The following is a 19,214-nucleotide window of genomic DNA, read 5'->3' as shown; positions in this document are numbered from 1 at the left end:
CGAAGATAAAGGAATGTAGTCGAATTAAATCAGGTGATGGTGAGGGAATTGGATTAGGAAATGAGACGCTTGAAGTAGTAAAGGAGTTTTGCTATTTGGGGTGCGAAATAACTGATGATGGTAGAAGTAGAGAGGGTATAAAATGTAGACTGGCAATGGCAAGGAAAGCGTTTCTGAAGAAGACAAATTTGTTAACATCGAGTATAGGTTTAAGTGTCACAAAGTCGTTTCTGAAAGTATTTGTATGGAGTGTAGCCATGTATGGAAATGAAACGTGGACGCTAAATAGTTAAGACAAGAAGAGAATAGAAGCTTTCGAAATGTGGTACTACAGAAGAATGCTGAAGATAAACTGGTAGATCACGTAACTAATGAGGAGATACTAAATAGAAGTGGGGAGAAGAGGAATAAGTGGCACAACTTGACTAGAAGAAGGGAGCGCTTGGTCGGACACGTTCTGAAGCATCAAGGGATCACCCTTTAGTATTGGAGGGATGTGCGGAGGTTAAAACTCGTAGAGCGTGACTAAGGCATGAGTACACTAAACATAATCAGAAGGCTGTTGGTTGAAATATCTACTTGGAGATGAAGAACCTTGCATAGGATGGAGGAGCATGGAGAGCTGCATCAGACCAATCTTTGGACTGAAGACCACAACAAGAAAATTGTTAGGTAACTGGTGTCGACTTTCCGATGGTTCGACCTCCACGGTGGCTGTTGAATTTGTCAGGAAGAAAAACAAAGAACTGAGGCAGGACCTTCTCCGAAAAGCAGCGGCTACTATGTGCATGGTACAGTTAACAACACTAAGGGTGAGAGGCGTGCTACTTACTGTACATTGTTGCCTCCCCACAGTAGGCAGTGGCACTTAAACAGGGATTTCCCGACGTATGTGTAATCACGTCGCGGTTCGGCCAGGAAAATTAGTGAAATGGCTGGCCAAATTCAGATGTACACCGATTCTTTCAAGTAATCGGTCTTTGGCCAGTCCTCTATGCCAAAATGCGAAATTGCCGGCCAATTCGCTTTCTGGTCAACCGATCGGTCTTCGTACTTTAGCCGTAACAAATACAAAGGAGTGTGTGCGCATGATCACGTATCTGCTTGGTGTCTGAGAAAGAGCCACAGAGGGGTTGAGAAAATTTAACTGGCTGATGTTTCAAGACATTCAAAAACTATACTGTGGAAGCTTACTTACGAAGTTCTGAGAACCATGAATTTAACAGTGATTTATAGTCTATGGATGTAGATGTATATGGGGATGATGTGCCAGGGACTGAACTGAAGTGCCCATTTGGCTTGGACTCTCTTTCCAGAGGAACCTGCTGGGCATCTTGTGGTACGCTGAGGTAGGGCTTAGACCTGACTGCCGCACTGGATGTAGATGTACACTACTGGCCATTAAAATTGATACACTACGAAGATTACGTGCTACAGACGCAAAATTTAACCGACAGGAAGGAGATGCTGTGATATGCAAATAAATAACTTTTCGGAGCATTCACACAAGGTTGGTGCCGGTGGCGACACCTACAACGTGCTAACACGAGGAAAGTTTCCATCCGATTTCTCATACACGAACAGCAGTTGACTGGCGTTGCCTGGTGAAACGTGGTTGTGATGCCTCGTGTAAGGAGGAGAAATGCGTACCATCACGTTTCCGACTTTGTTTCCGGATTGTATCCTATCGCGATTGCGGTTTATCGTATCGCGACGTTGCTGCTCGCATTGGTCGAGATCCAATGACTGTTAGCAGAATATGGAATCTGTGGGTTCAGGAGGGTAATACGGAACGCCGTGCTGGATCCCAACGGCCTCGTATTACAAGCAGTCGAGATGACAGGCATCCGCATGGTTGTAACGGATCGTGCAGCCACGTCTCGATCCCTGAGTCAGCAGATGGGGACGTTTGAAAGACAACAACCATCTGCACGAACATTTCGATGACTTTTGCAGCAGCATGGACTATCAGCTCGGATATTATGGCTGCGGCTACCCTTGATGCTGCATCACAGGCAGGAGCGCCTGCGATGGTGTACTCAACGACGAACCTGGGTGCACGAATTGCAAAACGTCATTTTTTCGGATGAATCCATGTCCTGTTTACACCATCATGATGGTCGCATCCGTGCTTGGCGACATCGCGGTGAACGCGCATTGGAAGCGTGTATTTGTCATCGCCATACTGGCGTATCACCCGGCGTGATGGTATGGGATGCCACTGGTTACACGTCTCGGTCTCCTCTTGTTCGCATTGACGGCACGTTGAACAGTAGACGTTATGTCTCAGATGTGTTATGGCCCGTGGCCCTACCCTTCAGATGACTGGGTGTTGTGTGATGTCCTTAGGTTAGATAGGTTTAAGTAATTCTAAGTTCTAGGGGACTGATGACCATAGATGTTAAGTCCCATAGTGCTCAGAGCCAGAAAAAGCCAGCCTACCCTTCATTCGATCCCTGTGAAGCCCTACATTTGAGCAGGATAATGCACGACCGCGTGTTGCAGGTCCAGTACGGGCCTTTCTGGATACAGAAAATGTTCAGCTGCTGCCCTTGCCAGCAGATTCTCCAGATCTCTCACCAATTGAAAACGTCTGGTCAATGGTGGGCGAGAAACTGGCTCGTCAGAATACGCGATCACTACTCTTGATGAACTATGGTATCGTGTTGAAGCTGCATGGGTAGCTGTACCTGTACACGCCATCCAAGGTCTGTTTGACTCAATGCCTAGGCGTAACAAGGCCGTTATTGTGGCCAGAGGTGGTTGTTCTGGGTACTGATTTCTGAGGTGATTCCTGATATGCACCCAAATTGCGTGAAAATGTAATCACATGTTAGTTCTAGTATAATACATTAATCCAATGACTACCCGTTTATCATCTGCATTTCTTCTTGGTGTAGTAATTTTAATGGCCAGTAGTGTAGATGTCGATAATGTGGTGAGGAGTGAATTGGAGTGGCCATTTGGATTGTTCTTTCCAGATGGTCTACTGGAAATCATGTAGGGATCAAGTTAGCTGGCTCATCAGATGTAGATGGAGATGTAGATGATGTGGTGAGTCCTGAAGTGAAGTGGACGTTTGGGTTGGGCTTTCTTCCTGACAGTCCTGCTGAGTATCTTGGGACAGGACGATCTGGGGCTGAAGACCCCCTCGTTCAGTGAGTCTGGATGTAGATGAAGAGGAGGTGCTGAGGGATAAATTGGAGTGACCATTCAGCTTCGATTCTTTATTTTCCAGACAGACATGCTGGGTGTTGAATATAGTGGCGACCTGGGGCTCAAGACCAGCTGGTTCACATGATCTGGTTGTAGATGTAGATGAGGTGGTGAGGAGTGAACTGGATTGACCATTCAGCTTGGATTCTTAATTTTTTCCAGACGGACCTGCTGGGTATCGAATGGACTGGAGAACTGGGGCTCAAGACTGGCTGGCTGACTGACCTGTCGCTCTTCCAGAGGAGTGGAGATGCTTACGTCAGCTACGACGACCTGGAGCTCAACATCAGCATCAGCCTGGCGTTCCCAGACGTGGCGGTGAGTACCACACGAAGCCACACAGCAGAAGCTAACTTATCTGTATCTTCTACATGTGACCAGTAGTATTATACTGAATAAAATCTATCCAGTTGTCAAGCCTCATCATTTCGAGTAAGAGACTTGAGCTTTCAGCACCTGCCTCTGCAATCGTTATCAGCACCAAAAAATAGCCGACTGTTGCGCCTGTCAGAGCTTTCTGCTTAAATTTGCTCGATAGCATTGTGTTGAAAACCTTCAGGAAGGGCTGTGCTCTGAGTAAGTGTGTCCTTCCACAGGACCGAGTGATGTCAGCCAATGCAAGGAGCCGGCGCGTATCATGATGATGGCTGGGGTAGCTTTCGAAGGCTCAAATGATTAATTAAAAATAATAAATCCTGAAAACTGTGAAGGTATTATTGTGGTGTACTATCACTACAGACTCAGAGGATACACGTTTGTATTATTTAGAGCTGACATTCCCGTTCTTTCACTTCTTCAGGATCAGCTATTATTTTTAAATGCGAACTTTTAGGTTATCCTTTACCGTGATTGTTATAGACATTAAATGAAACAACAAGTTTATTGTTACCAGTCACTGTTTATTTATCTCTACGACGCGTTTCAAAGGTTTAAACCTCTACCATCATGGTGATTTACATTTGTTAATATGACATTTCTGTGTTTGGTCACAGGTTCTTTTCACTGTCGTAACACATCACATGTATACTGCCATATTTTGACAACTGAGGTAAGCAAATATTTACAAAATATGACAGTGTGTATCTTGTGTGTTACGACAGTGAAAGGAACCTGTGGCCACTGAACACAGTGCTACAAGTTCCTCCAAAATATCGTAACACAACACACACACAAATGTAATATTAACAAATGTAAATCCACCTGGTGATGGAGGTTTAACCTTTGAAACGCGTCATGGAGATAAATAAACAGTGACTGGTAGCAGCAAACTTGTTCTTTCATTTAATCAGCTATTATTTATTTTTACTATTATTTGATTTTAATCGACAAAGTGACAAATTATAACAACATTTAAAACCCTCATGTAAGCCGAATATAAATTGTACATCAGAAGGTTAGTTTGAACTTCGCTTTTTTACTGAACATGCTTCTAATAGTGTTTGTTCCCAGAAGTGAGAGATACGGTAAGCTACATGATTACGACAGTGTTCCACAGTGATGAGTCTTATAGTGACTGTGTATCATTTTCTCAGCTCACTGGGCACGTTTTGACTGCCGTGGAAATTTACTGTTTGGAGTGTACGCTCAGTTGTCACATCTCACAACGTATTTCATGGTTGGAATTACAGAAGATGGTTTATGGGCTAATGTGTCTTCATTTTCAACGTTTTCTTATTAATTCTAATTATCTTGACCTTTCAACGAGCCACCGATTCCACCTGTCTGCTTCAACCCATGACGTAATGGTGTTTTGGTGTGTGACGTCACTATGACACGGAATTTTTGAGTTGCTTGTGTTTGTAGATGTCGTATTGTTGTATTTGATCGTGCCCTCTGGTGGTGGACGTAGGCTTGTTGAGTTAACCGTGTGTTGTTGAGTTCATTTGAGTTTTGGTTGTCAGCGCCGTGGTTTTGAATTTAGGCAGTTGGTGTGGTAACCTGGGTCGTGGAAAGTGTTTTCAGTGAGTTATTGAGCTTTTTTTGTATAAGTGTTTGGAGCTTTTCTTGGAGCTGATTAGTTTGGTGTTTAATGTGTGGAAGGAAGTCTAATATTTAATTTTATTTTTTATTGGGTATGGATATGACAATGAAGTGTTTCATTACGTTCTGAGATGGATGATGATATGATATCTGAAATACAGTTTCTGCAGGTGTTCGGTCTTACTGCTTAATATATTAGGTTTCACGTTTGTGGCAACAACATGAGGTTGACGAGATTTCAGGCGCCTCGGACCAGGGACATGTATATATGGCTTCGTCGGTGCGTGTGTGCGTATGTGTGTGTGGGGTGTTCAACCTATGTGGTACTGCCGGAGGCTTCTGTTGGTAAGCAATTTTTGTTTTAGTGTTATTCTACAGTAATTGCGACGTTTTGTGTGATGTATATTAATGGTAGGTAGCTTGTGTTTTAATTGATGTAGTTAATAGGGGGTATTTGGATTTCTGAGTTGTTGGGGTTTTGGTTCCACTTTCCGGGGTTGCAGTGGCTGGTTTTTTGGTATAGATAACTGCATTTGAGCTGTAGGTCAATGGAAATGTCCGATTCCATTTTTATTGGTTACAGATGTTTTTTGGCATCGATTGCTGCGGTTGAGTTCAAGTTCCTGTTGTCTTGTTGGTGTAGCGAAAAGTTGTAATTTCAATTTTTTTATGTTATTTGTTTTGGGATGGTGGGGTGTTTTTTACTGTTGTATGTTAAGCTTGTTCCTGCCCTTAATTCTCAATTTTTCGCTGTTGTCATGTTAGTTTCATTTTATTTTTCGATTGAGACGTTACGGTGTCACTTTTATTTTTGTTAGCGTCTGTTGGCGTGTGTATGTAGTAACGTCATAGTCGTTATGTTGTTTACGCTGGAAGTAGCCGTTTCCGTCATATAGATGACGTGATGGATCAAAGCAGACGGGCAGAATCGGACACTTCAGTAATGCCCTGATTGCCCTTATTCATAATCGTTCCACTGTACGTTTTGGTGATGTGGAGATGCTTGTTCAAAAACTGCAACCGCTTCAGTTGTATTGCGATTAAAAAAAGTATGTATATACGAACACACAGAGGGGAACCAAAACATTGCTGCCAGGTGATTAACAGCAAGCTGATCCATCTCTGGAAATCAACATAGCAGGGGTTATACGTGGTATGGATTTGGACACGTCCTTGGTGAGGTTTCCAGGCGGTTGTGGCACCAAATGTCTCTGCACAGGTCAGAAAATCGCTGTACATTCAGGGCTGGTAGTTTTCTGGCACCGAGTAGCACCCCAGTTATCTTTCAACAGATAGAAAACTGACGTTTCCGCCATAGTGATAACGTCGTTGGTCAAAGCAGATAGGTAGATTCGGACGCTTCTGTATTGCCCTGATTGCCCTCATTCATAATTGTCCTACTGTATGTGAATTTGGTGGTTAAGATATCATCGTGAATTCACTGTCTTGCTCCTCAAACCACTATAGCCCGATGCTGGCGTTGTGGCATAGTGCATTACCCTGCTGGAAGATTCCATAGCTACTGAGGAAGGCATCGGGTATACGAGGGTGCAAGAGGTCGACAAAAATGTTGACATAGTACAAAGCTGCCATGGTCCCATGCTGCCATGGTTTGCGGGCGCCGAATAGCACGCAAGGTGTCTTCCATCAGATTGAGAACTAGCCGTTTCCGCCATATTGATAACGTCATGGGTAAAAGCAGAGAAGTGGATTCGGACGCTTCTGTAATGCACTGATCGCCCTTATTCATAAATGTTCAACTGTAAGTGAATTTCATGGCTAAGACATCATCTTAAATTCACTATTTTGCTCCTCAAACCACTATAGCCCGATGCTGGCGTTGTGGCATAGAGAGTTATCATGCTGGAAGATTCCATCGGTACTGAGGAAGGCAGCAGGTATACGGGTGTGCAGGAGGTCGACAGTAATGTTGACATAGTCCAAAGCTGCCATGGTCCCATGCTGCCATGGTTTGCGGGCGTCGAATAGCACCCAAGGTGTCTTCCATCAGATTGAGAACTAGCTGTTTCCGCCATAGTGATAACGTCATGGGTCAAAGCAGACAGGTGGAATCGGACGCTTCGGTAATGCACTGATCGCCCTTGTCCATAAATGTTCCACCGTAAGTGAATTTCATGGCAAAGACATCATCTTGAATTCACCATCCTGCTCCTCAAATCACTATAGACCGATGCTGGCGTTGTGACATAGTGTATTAACCTGCTGGAAGATTCCATTGCTATTGAGGAAGGCATCAGGCATATGAGGGTACTGGAGGTCGACAGTAATGTTGACATAGTCCAAAGCTGCCATGGTCCCATGCTAACACACTGCCATTGTTTGTAGGCGCTAAATAGCACCCTAGTTGTCTTCCATGAGATTGAGAACGAGCCGTTTCCGCCATATTGATAACGTCATGGGTCAAAGCAGACAAGTGGAATCGGACGCTTCTGTAATGCACTCATCGCCCTTATTCATAAATGTTCCACTGCACGTGAATTTGGTGGCTAAGACATTGGCGCTGAATGGCACCCCAGTTGTCTTCCATCAGATTGAGAACGAGCCGTTTCCATCATATTGATAACGTCATGGGTCAAAGCAGACAATTGGAATCGCACGCTTCAGTAATCCACTGATCACCCTTATCAATAAATGTTCCACTGTACGTGAATTTCACAGCTAGGACTTCATCTTGAATTCACCATTTTGCTCCTCAAACCACTATAGCCCGATGCTGGCGTTGTGGCACAGAGAGTTATCATGCTGGAAGATTCCATCGCTACTATTCCAAACTGGTGTTTCTACTGTTTGTACCGACTCCAATGAGATGCTGACACCTGTAGTGATGCTCTCGTCGATCGTGTGCGCAGATATCGTACGACTACGTGGCGCAGATCATGGGCATCGGTCCAGAGGGCGCGGTGCACGGCAAGGTGGAGAACCTGATCGTGCACATCGATGCGGGCGCCAAGCTGTCCGACCTCAAGCTGGCGCTCTACGACTTCCAGTACCTCGATTACGGGTGAGTACTCCGTCTACCTCTCCACACTTTGCCTGCAGTCGCTCCGCTACAAACTGTCGACTTCGGTCCCCATTTGCGTTCTCTTAGGTATGCCCTAGTAGCAGAATCTGCATGTCTTCTTGTTGTGTCCATAGTTCCGCGTAGTCAGCGCGTACACAACTTTACCAATAGAGCGCGTCCCGCTAAGCAGAACAGCGCCGGCACAGCACTCGTCCGTCTCCGCACTACGAGATGGCGCTGCCTTAGAGACGGACCAAATTCTGCTTCCGCCGATCCGCGTATTAATATGTAACACAGCCAATGAGATTGCTGCTAATGTAGAACCTTTTCTCCTCACGGATCACACTTGTGCAGTGATACCTGAACATGCGAGGTATTATAACGAGTGTACAGACCTCCAATTAGTCAGTCCGCATTAGTCTGTAGTCAAGTTTCAGACTGCGCCTAATAAGATTACCATATTCCTGTACATAGCCCTGAAGATAAATGTATAGACACTTTGTCAAGTATCAGAGCTATGTGAGAATAAGATTAACATACTAAGACCAAAGGAACTTCAGATTGTCAATTGTAAACAGCATCCAGAATCCAGTTAAGTAATTTCTATGCTTTTTATTGTTTTAATAAATGTGTGTGAAAATTAATCAAGTTCTGTTTAAAGTTCGTCACCGTCAATCTGTTACTCTAAGCCTGCAAGTGGCATTTCTATCGTCTGACCTAACGGCAGAAGATAAACACGCCACGATAAGAGCACAAGACATATTGCTGACACTCGCCTACTTCACTAGAGCGACAAGTCAAATAATCTGATGGTGTGTGTACCGAAGGTCTTACAGCACGCACACCACACTTCTCCTCCGAAATTCCCTACACTTCTCGTGAAACGAACAGCTATTGCCTATTTTGTTATGGAGACTCGATTTTAATCTTTCATTAGAAGCAAACCAAGAGCTCTTCCACGAAACGAGTTATACCAATATTTTCCTTGTTTTTATTTTTCTGCGTTAGGCTATAGGCAGCAGCTTGGTTTTAAAGTTGAACATACATACTGAAGTGCCAAAGAAACTGGTATAGGCATTCGTACTCAAGTACAGAGGTATGTAAACAGGCAGAATACGGCGCTGCGGTCGGCAACGTCTGTACAGGGTGGTCCATTCATAGTGACCGGGCCATATATCTCACGAAATAAGCGTCAAACGAAAAAACTACAAAGAACGAAACTCGTCTAGCTTGAAGGGGAAACCAGATGGCGCTATGGTTGGCCCGCTAGATGGCGGTGCCATAGGTCAAACGGATATCGACAGCATTTTTTAAAATAGGAACCCCCACTTTGTATTACATATTCGTGTAGTACGTAAAGAAATATGAATGTTTTAGATGAATCACTTTTTTCGCTTTGTGGTAGATGGCGCTGTAATAGTCACAAACGTATAAGTACGTGGTATCACGTAACATTCCGCCAGTGCGAACGGTATTTTCTTCGTGATACATTACCCGTGTTCAAGTGGACCATTTACCAATTGCAGAAAAGGTCGATATCAAGTTGATGTATGGCTATTGTGATGAAAATGGCCAACGGGCGTGTGCTATGTATGCTGCTCGGTATCCTGGACGACATCATCCAAGTGTCTGGAATGTTCGCCGGATAGTTACTTTATTTAAGGAAACAGGAAGTGTTCAGCGACATGTGAAACGTCAACCAAGACTTGCAACAAATGATGATGCCCAAGTAGGTGTTTTAGCTGCTGTTGCGGCAAATCCGCACATCAGTAGCAGACAAACTGCGCGAGAATCGGGAATCTCAAAAACGTCGGTGTTGAGAATGCTACATCAACATAGATTGCACCCGTACTATATTTCTATGCAACAGAAATTGCATGGCGACGACTTTGAACGTCGTTCACAGTTCTTCCACTGGACACAAGAGAAATTACGGGACGAAGACATATATTTTGCACGCGTTCTATTTAGCGACGAAGCGTCATTCACCAACAGCGGTAACGTAAACCAGCATAGTATGCTCTATTGGGCAACGGAAAATCCACGATGGCTGCGACAAGTGGAACATCAGCGACGTTGGCGGGTTAATGTATGGTGGGGCATTATGGGAGGAAGTCTTTTTTTATCTATGGCAATCTAAATGGTGCAATGTATTCTGATTTCCTATGTAATGTTCTACCGATGTTACTACAAGATGTTTCACTGCATGACAGAATGGCGATGTACTTCCAACATGATGCATGTCCGGCACATAACTCGCGTGCGGTTGAAGCGGTGTTGAATAGCATATTTCCTGACAGGTGGATTGGTTGTCGAAGCACCATACCGCGGCCCGCACGTTCACCGGATCTGTCGTCCCCGGATTTCTTTCTGTGGGGAAAGTTGAAGGATATCTGCTATCGTGATCCACCGACAACGCCTGACAACATGCGTCAGCGGATTGTCAATGCATGTGCGAACATTACGGAAGGCGAACTACTCGCTGTTGAGAGGAATGTCGTTACACGTATTGCCAAATGCATTGAGATTGACGGACATCGTTTTGAGCATTTATTACATTAATGTGGCATTTACAGGTAATCACGCTGTGACAGCATGCGTTCTCAGAAATGATAAGTTGACAAAGGTACATGTATCACACTGGAACAACCGAAATAAAATGTGCAAACGTACCTATGTTCTGTATTTTAATTTAAAAAACCTACCTGTTACCAACTGTTCGTCTAAAATTATGAGCTATATGTCTGTGACTATTACAGCGCCATCTATCACAAAGCGAAAAAGTGGTCCGACTAAAACATTCGTATTTCTTTACGTACTACACGAATATGTAAAAAAAATGGGGGTTCCTATTTAAAAAAAAAACCGCAGTTGACATCCGTTTGACCTATGGCAGCGCCATCTAGCGGGCCAACCATAGCGCCATCTGGTTTCCCCCTTCAAGCTAGACAAGTTTCGTTCTTTGTGGTTTTTTCGTTTGACGCTTATTTCGTGAGATATTGGGCCCGGTCACGATCAATGGACCACCCTGTATAACAGAACGCATCGGTTTGTTTTCAAGGTCTCCTTTATGTTTCTAAGGAGCTACAATCAATGTGACCGAACAGTGTGATACAGATGATATAGAGGGTGATATTTAAGACTTGTTCAGAGAGTGCTGGGCCCGCGATGAACCTCCCAGGCTGTAACTGGCAACGTCGCACCCGATTCCACATCTACATGCAAATCACCATGTGGTGCGTGGCAGAGGGTACGCCAGACTGTATCAGTTATTTGGGTTTGTTCGTGTTCCATTCAGAGATGGAGCACCCTCCGTTACTCCACATTGCAGCACGCACAGAACCAGTCGGAAATATCTATCTTTAAAAAATCCGTACCAAACTATGCGGTCACAGTGGTTGTAGCTTCTTACGACCACAAAAGAGACCTTCGAAATAAATCCGCGCTTTCTGTTATGTGTTTCGGGTGGACTGAGAAAAGGTTACTTCAAGAAAATCATAACAACTTTTCTGCACGTGACTGAAAAATTCTGTAAGTTGAGATTTAAACTACCAAATTGTGTGCCTAAAACACATTACAGGCTTATTAACAAATACATTTCAAGCTATGTAATGCTGAAGTGAGCAGTTCGTAGCGAAGACGCCGAAAACCGGACGGTCCTTACTACAGTTTAAAATATAAAACACATTCGTGGAGGTAAATTCCTTCTACGTAACTAATTGAAGGCAGTTTGTTCATAGCCATACGCCTTTATGTTCTTTTATTAGCGAATCATCTTCACTTGCCTACAGTCTATGTTTCTCTTTATACACACAAAAAACGTATTACGTGTAAATATAATATGCTGCTGTGTTTCGTTAGAATCAACTTTTATAGCAGAATTTGTGCTACAAAAGAAAAAGCAAGAGAAAAACACGACAAAATGTACAATTTGTGATACAAAAACTTATTGCAACCCAAAAAAATGAGAAAAACACGACAAAATGTAATGTAGCAGCATATTACACTCCTGGAAATTGAAATAAGAACACCGTGAATTCATTGTCCCAGGAAGGGGAAACTTTATTGACACATTCCTGAGGTCAGATACATCACATGATCACACTGACAGAACCACAGGCACATAGACACAGGCAACAGAGCATGCACAATGTCGGCACTAGTACAGTGTATATCCACCTTTCGCAGCAATACAGGCTGCTATTCTCTCATGGAGACGATCGTAGAGATGCTGGATGTAGACCTGTGGAACGGCTTGCCATGCCATTTCCACCTGGCGCCTCAGTTGGACCAGCGTTCGTGCTGGACGTGCAGAACGCGTGAGACGACGCTTCATCCAGTCCCAAACATGCTCAATGGGGGACAGATCCGGAGATCTTGCTGGCCAGGGTAGTTGACTTACACCTTCTAGAGCACGTTGGGTGGCACGGGATACATGCGGACGTGCATTGTCCTGTTGGAACAGCAAGTTCCCTTGCCGGTCTAGGAATGGTAGAACGATGGGTTCGATGACGGTTTGGATGTACCGTGCACTATTCAGTGCCCCCTCGACGATCACCAGTGGTGTACGGCCAGTGTAGGAGATCGCTCCCCACACCATGATGCCGGGTGTTGGCCCTGTGTGCCTCGGTCGTATGCAGTCCTGATTGTGGCGCTCACCTGCACGGCGGCAAACACGCATACGACCATCATTGGCACCAAGGCAGAAGCGACTGTCATCGCTGAAGACGACACGTCTCCATTCGTCCCTCCATTCACGCCTGTCGCGACACCACTGGAGGCGGGCTGCACGATGTTGGGGCGTGAGCGGAAGACGGCCTAACGGTGTGCGGGACCGTAGCCCAGCTTCATGGAGACGGTTGCGAATGGTCCTCGCCGATACCCCAGGAGCAACAGTGTCCCTAATTTGCTGGGAAGTGGCGGTGCGGTCCCCTACGGCACTGCGTAGGATCCTACGGTCTTGGCGTGCATCCGTGCGTCGCTGCGGTCCGGTCCCAGGTGGACGGGCACGTGCACCTTCCGCCGACCACTGGCGACAACATCGATGTACTGTGGAGACCTCACGCCCCACGTGTTGAGCAATTCGGCGGTACGTCCACCCGGCCTCCCGCATGCCCACTATACGCCCTCGCTCAAAGTCCGTCAGCTGCACATACGGTTCACGTCCACGCTGTCGCGGCATGCTACCAGTGTTAAAAACTGCGATGGAGCTCCGTATGCCACGGCAAACTGGCTGACACTGACGGCGGCGGTGCACAAATGCTGCGTAGCTAGCGCCATTCGACGGCCAACACCGCGGTTCCTGGTGTGTCCGCTGTGCCGTGCGTGTGATCATTGCTTGTACAGCCCTCTCGCAGTGTTCGGAGCAAGTATGGTGGGTCTGACACACCGGTGTCAATGTGTTCTTTTTTCCATTTCCAGGAGTGTATATCAACCACGTAAGACGTTTATTATTTTTGTAAAAAGAAACGTATATTACAGGCCACTGAACATGCTTAACAAATACACTAGTGGTCATTAAAATTGCTACAGCAAGAAGAAAAGCTGATGATAAACGGGTATTCACTGGACAAATATATTATACTAGAACTGACATGTTATTACATTTTCACGCAATTTGGGTGCATATATCCTCAGAAATCAGTACCCAGAACAACCACCTCTGGTCGTAATAACGGCCTTGATACGCCTGGGCATTGAGTCAAAAAGAGCTTGGATGGCGTGTACAGGTACAGGTACCCATTCAGCTTCAACACGATACCACAGTTCATCAAGAGTAGTGACTGGCATATTGTGACGAGCCAGTTGCTCGGCCACCATTGACCAGACGTTTTCAGTTGGTCAGAGATCTGGTGAATGCGCTGGCCAGGGCACCAGTCGAACATTTTCTGTATCTAGAAAGCCCGTACAGGTTCTGCAACATGCGGTCGTGCATTATCCTGCTGAAATGTAGGGTTTCACAAGGATCGAATGAAGGGCAGAGCCACGGGATGTAACACATCTGAAATGTAACGTCCACTGTTCAAAGTGCCGTCAGTGCGAACAAGAGGTGACCGAGACGTGTAAGCGATGGCACCCCATACCATCACGCCCGGTGATACGCCAGTATGGCGAAGACGAATAGGCCTACACGCTTCCAATGTGCATTCACCGTGATGCCGCCAAACACGGATGCTACCATCATGATGCTGTAAACAGAACCCGGATTCATCCGGAAAAATGAAGTTTTGCCAGTTTTGCCATTCGTGCACCCAGGTTCGTCGTGAAGTACACCATCGCAGGCGCTCCTGTCTGTGATGCAGCGTCTAGGGTAGCCGCAGCCATGGTCTCCGAGCTGATAGTCCACGCTGCTGCAAACGTCGTCGAATTGTTCGTGTGGATGGTTGTTGTCTTTCAGACGTCCTCATCTGTTCACTCAGTGATCGAGACGTGGCTGCACGATCCGTTACAGCCATGCGGATAAGATGCCTGTCATCTCGACTGCTAGTGATACGAGGCCGTTGGGATCGAGCACGGCGTTACGCATTACCCTACTGAACCCACCGATTCCATATTCTGCTAACAGTCATTGGATCTCGACCAATGCGAGCAGCAATGTCGCGATACGATAAACTGCAATCGCGATAGGCTACAATCCGACCTTTATCAAAGTCGTAAACGTGATGGTACGCGTTTCTCCTCCTTACACGAGGCATCACAACAACGTTTCACCAGGCAACGCCGATCAACTGCTGTTTGTGTATGAGAAATCGGTTGGAAACTTTCCTCATGTCATGCTTGACTGCTCTGAAAAGCTAATCATTTGCATATCACAGCATCTTATTCCTGTCGGTATAATTTCGCGTCTGTAGCACTAATGGCCAGTAGTGGAATTTGTTTGTTGGATCTGCTACCGTACATTGGATATTTCTGGAGTCGCGTTCTTTGCAGTAATCTTAGTTGTTGCCATTTCCGTTCCTTACAGGAAAGTAACTTTCCAACTCGAGGGCAACATCCTGGACTTCATCGGGAATGCGATCCTGGATGTGGTGACGACGCTATTCCGCGGGCCCATCATGGAATTCGTGGAGACCGCCCTGCGCCAAGTCATCACCGACCTGCTGGAGAGTATCGACCTGAGCGAGATCATCGGCGGCAGTGTCAGGTGTGGGCTCTGAATCCTCCACATCTGAGGATGCGATTGCCCGAGTGGGTAATCCTGTCTGTACGTACCTATCACGATACAGGTGCACAACTTGTCAGCTCTGATGGTGCAAATAAACTGATCTTTATAACGATTACCAGTTGTATTCATTCTCTCAACAAATATTTTATCACCTCTGACCTTGTCTCCACCAGTGCCTGATCGGACATTATTTGAGTCCTCTACATCTGGGGACATAACTATTCAAGTGGCTTGTTCTGTCTGTACACATCTACATTGACCATGGGTGCCCTACTTGTCAGATCTGATGGTATAAATAAACGAACCTTCATACCGATTAACAGTTGTATTCACATTATCAACAAATATTTTAATCATCACTGACCTCGTTTCCCCTGATACTCACCAGACAGTCTCTAAGTCCTCCACATCTGGGAATACCACTAATCAAGTAGCTGGTTCTGCCTGTACACATCTACAATGACATGGGTTCCCTACTTGTCAGATTTGATGGTCTAAATAAACTAACCTTTATACTGACTAACAGTTGTATTCACTTTATTGACAAATACTTTAATCACCTCTGACGTTGTCTCCCCTGATATTTGACCAGACAGTCTCTAAGTCCTCCACATCTGGGAATACCACTAATCAAGTAGCTGGTTCTGCCTATAAACATCTACAATGTCATGTGTTCCCTACTTGTCAGATCTGATGGTATAAATAAACTAACTTTTACACCGATTACCAGTTGTATTCACTTTATCAACAAATATTTTAATCACTTCTAACATTTTATACCCTGATACTTGACCAGGCAGTCTCTAAGCCCTCCACATCTGTAGCCACAACTATTCAAGTAGCTGGTTCTGCCTATAAACATCTACAATGACATGGGTTCCCTACTTGTTAGATCTGATGGTATAAATAAACTAACCTTTACACCGGTTACCAGATGTATTCACTTAATCAACAAATATTTTAATCACCTCTGACGTTGTCTCCCCTGATACTTGACCAGACAGTCTCTAAGTCCTCCACATCTGGGAACACCACAATTCAAGTGGCTGGTTCTGTCTGCGCACATCTAACAAGACACAGGTGCACTTCTTGTCAGTTCTGATGCTACAAATAAACTGGCCTATATATGGATTACAGAGCACTGAAAGATCTGAGTCGAAACAACGCTCCAGGAGTAGACAACATTCCATTAGAACTACTGACAGCCTTGGGAGAGCCAGTCCTGACAAAACTCTACCACCTGGTGAACAAGATGTATGAGACAGTCGGAATACCCTCAGACTTCAAGAAGACTATAATAATTCCAATTCCAAAGAAACCAGGAAATGACAGATGTGAAAATTACCGAACTATCAGTTTAATAAGTCACACCTGCAAAATACTGACGTGAATTCTTTGCAGACGAATGGAAAAACTGGTAGAAGCCGACTTCGGGGAAGATCAGTTTGGATTCCGTAGAAATATTGGAACAAATGAGGCGATACTGACCCTGCGACTTATCTTAGAAGAAAGATTAAGGAAAGGCAAACCTACGTTTCTAGGATTTGTAGACTTAGAGAAGCTTTTGACAATCTTGACTGGAATACTCTCTTTCAAATTCTAAAGTTGGCCGGGGTAAAACACAGGGAAAGAAAGGCTATTTACAATTTGTAAAGAAACCAGATGGCAGTTATAAGAGTCGAGGGGCGTGAAAGGGAAGCAGTGGTTGGGAAGGGAGTGAGACAGGGTTGTAGCCTATCGCCGATGTTATTGAATCTGTATATTGAGCAAGCAGTAAAGGAAACAAAAGAATAATGCGGAGTAGGTATTAAAATCCACGGAGAAAAAATAAAAACTTTGAGGTTCGCCGATGACATTGTAATTCTGTCAGAGACACCAAAGGACTTGAAAGAGCAGTTGAACCAAATGGACAGTGTCTTGAAAAGAGGATATAAGATAAACATCAACAAAAGCAAAGTGAGGATAATGGAATGTACTCGAATTAACTCGGGTGATGCTCTGGGAATTAGATTAGGGAATGAGAGTAAAGGAGTTTTCTGCTATTTGGAGAACAAATTAACTGATGATGGTCGAATTAGAGAGGATATAAAATGTAGACTGGCAATGGCAAGGAAAGCATTTCTGAAGAAGAGAAATTTGTTAACATCGAGCATAGATTTAAGTGTCAGGTAGTCGTTTCTGAAAGTATTTGTATGGAGTGTAGGTATGTATGGAAGTGAAACATTGACGATAAATAGTTTGGACAAGAAGAGAATAGAAGCTTTTGAAATGTGTTGCTACAGAAGAATGCCGAAGAGTACATGGGTAGATCACATAACTAATGAGGAAGTATTGAATAGGATCGGGGAGAAGAGAATTTTGTGGCACAACTTGACTAGAAGAAGGGATCGGTTGGTAGGACACGTTTTGAGGCATCAAGGGATCACAAATTTAGCATTGGAGGGCAGCGTGGTGGGCAAAAATCGTAGAGGGAGATCAAGAGATGAATACACTAAGCAGATTCAGAAGGATATAGGCTGCAGTAGGTACTGGGAGATGAAGAAGCTTGCACAGGATAGAGTAGCATGGAGAGCTGCATCAAACGAGTCTCAGGACTGAAGACCACAACAACAACAACAAAAACAAGTGTAGGGGCTGACGACCTCAGTCACATAGTGTTCAGAGCCACTTTTCATGTCGGACATACTTTTGGTCGCAGTAGTGAAACAACTCGGAGTTGCATGGACTCAACAAGTCGTTGGAAATTCTCTGCAAAATATTGAGCATTACTTACTGAGCGCCTCTTGTACTTAAAGTAGAGGGCTGCATCGTGACAAAGCGGACTGCAGCGCCAATACCGCATAACTCCGAAACTACAGCGTCCGTGATGTTAATGTGTATGGCGTAACGCACCGATATGAACGGAAGCCTTGTAAAGAGTGTGTCAGAACTCTCCATTACACTGAAAACAACATAGTCAACTTAACGCTATACTTTGTATTGTGCAAAATTGGAAATAAATAAGAACTCTGATATCGATAGTATCAATGTGAGGGCGAAACATGGGAGCGCTTTTCTAAGCATTGTTGTGAGACGAGGTCTGTCTGCGAGAGTGAAAGCAGTAGTGTTGGTCGAGAGCTCGGAAACAGAAGATGTGTCACGCTGCCCTCACGTCGGAGATGACAGATCTTACCACACTAAAAGCGTGATTTCATTTAAGTAGCCAGAGGAGATTTAGATAGCTTAACTTCGCTTGAAGATGGAATTAAAGGTAAAATTCGCAAGCATAGCGCAAAAGCAATTGCAGGGTTAGGCTCATGGTTGTTAGTCCGAGTTTGCAATATTCCCATGTTTTGCTTGTCAGTTACAGAAGCCTCCTTATCCTCCAAATAATAATAATTATCATCGACATCTAATTAACAAATAAATGCTAGGTTGTTAAATGTTAATAATTGGAAATGAAATAATTTGTTAATCTGGCACTCAGCCATTATTGATACCTATGTCATTGTAGTTGTCATTGCCTATTATTGGTCACGATGATTCCGAATTTTTAAATAGACTTAATTTATGAAATCCCTTGTCACAGGTTATTTAGTAGTTAACGAGACCCAAGCAAACTTCTTTTTATTAAATTCATTCTTAGTAAGAATAAGCTTTAGCCGCTGCTGCTGCGTGCTGCTGTTAATTGCCGTAAACCACATGGGAAAGTCCGGCCGGGGTGGCATAGCGGTTCTAGGCGCTACAGTCTGGAACCGCGCGACTTCTACGGTCGCAGGTTCGAATCCTGCCTCGGGCATGGATGTGCGTGATTTCCTTAGGTTAGTTAGGTTTAAGTAGTTCTAAGTTGTA

The 19,214-nt window shown here is 44.7% G+C and overlaps 1 protein-coding gene across 1 annotated transcript in view; it reads left to right on the top strand.

Annotated features, from left to right (window-relative positions):
* LOC124552702 overlaps positions 1–15,498 on the top strand; it is a 31,782-nt gene extending 16,284 nt beyond the window's left edge. The window contains exons 3-5 of the mRNA XM_047127042.1: positions 3,379–3,534; positions 8,067–8,218; positions 15,183–15,498. Coding sequence (XP_046982998.1) covers positions 3,379–3,534; positions 8,067–8,218; positions 15,183–15,375 — 501 coding nt within the window. The 3' untranslated portion in view covers positions 15,376–15,498. The remainder of the gene's footprint in view (positions 1–3,378; positions 3,535–8,066; positions 8,219–15,182) is intronic.
* The last annotated feature ends 3,716 nt before the right edge of the window (positions 15,499–19,214 follow it).

This window comes from Schistocerca americana, chromosome 10 (assembly GCF_021461395.2).
Source record: "Schistocerca americana isolate TAMUIC-IGC-003095 chromosome 10, iqSchAmer2.1, whole genome shotgun sequence".
NCBI lineage: Eukaryota > Metazoa > Arthropoda > Insecta > Orthoptera > Acrididae > Schistocerca > Schistocerca americana.
This window is presented reverse-complemented; position numbering and strand designations above follow the sequence as displayed.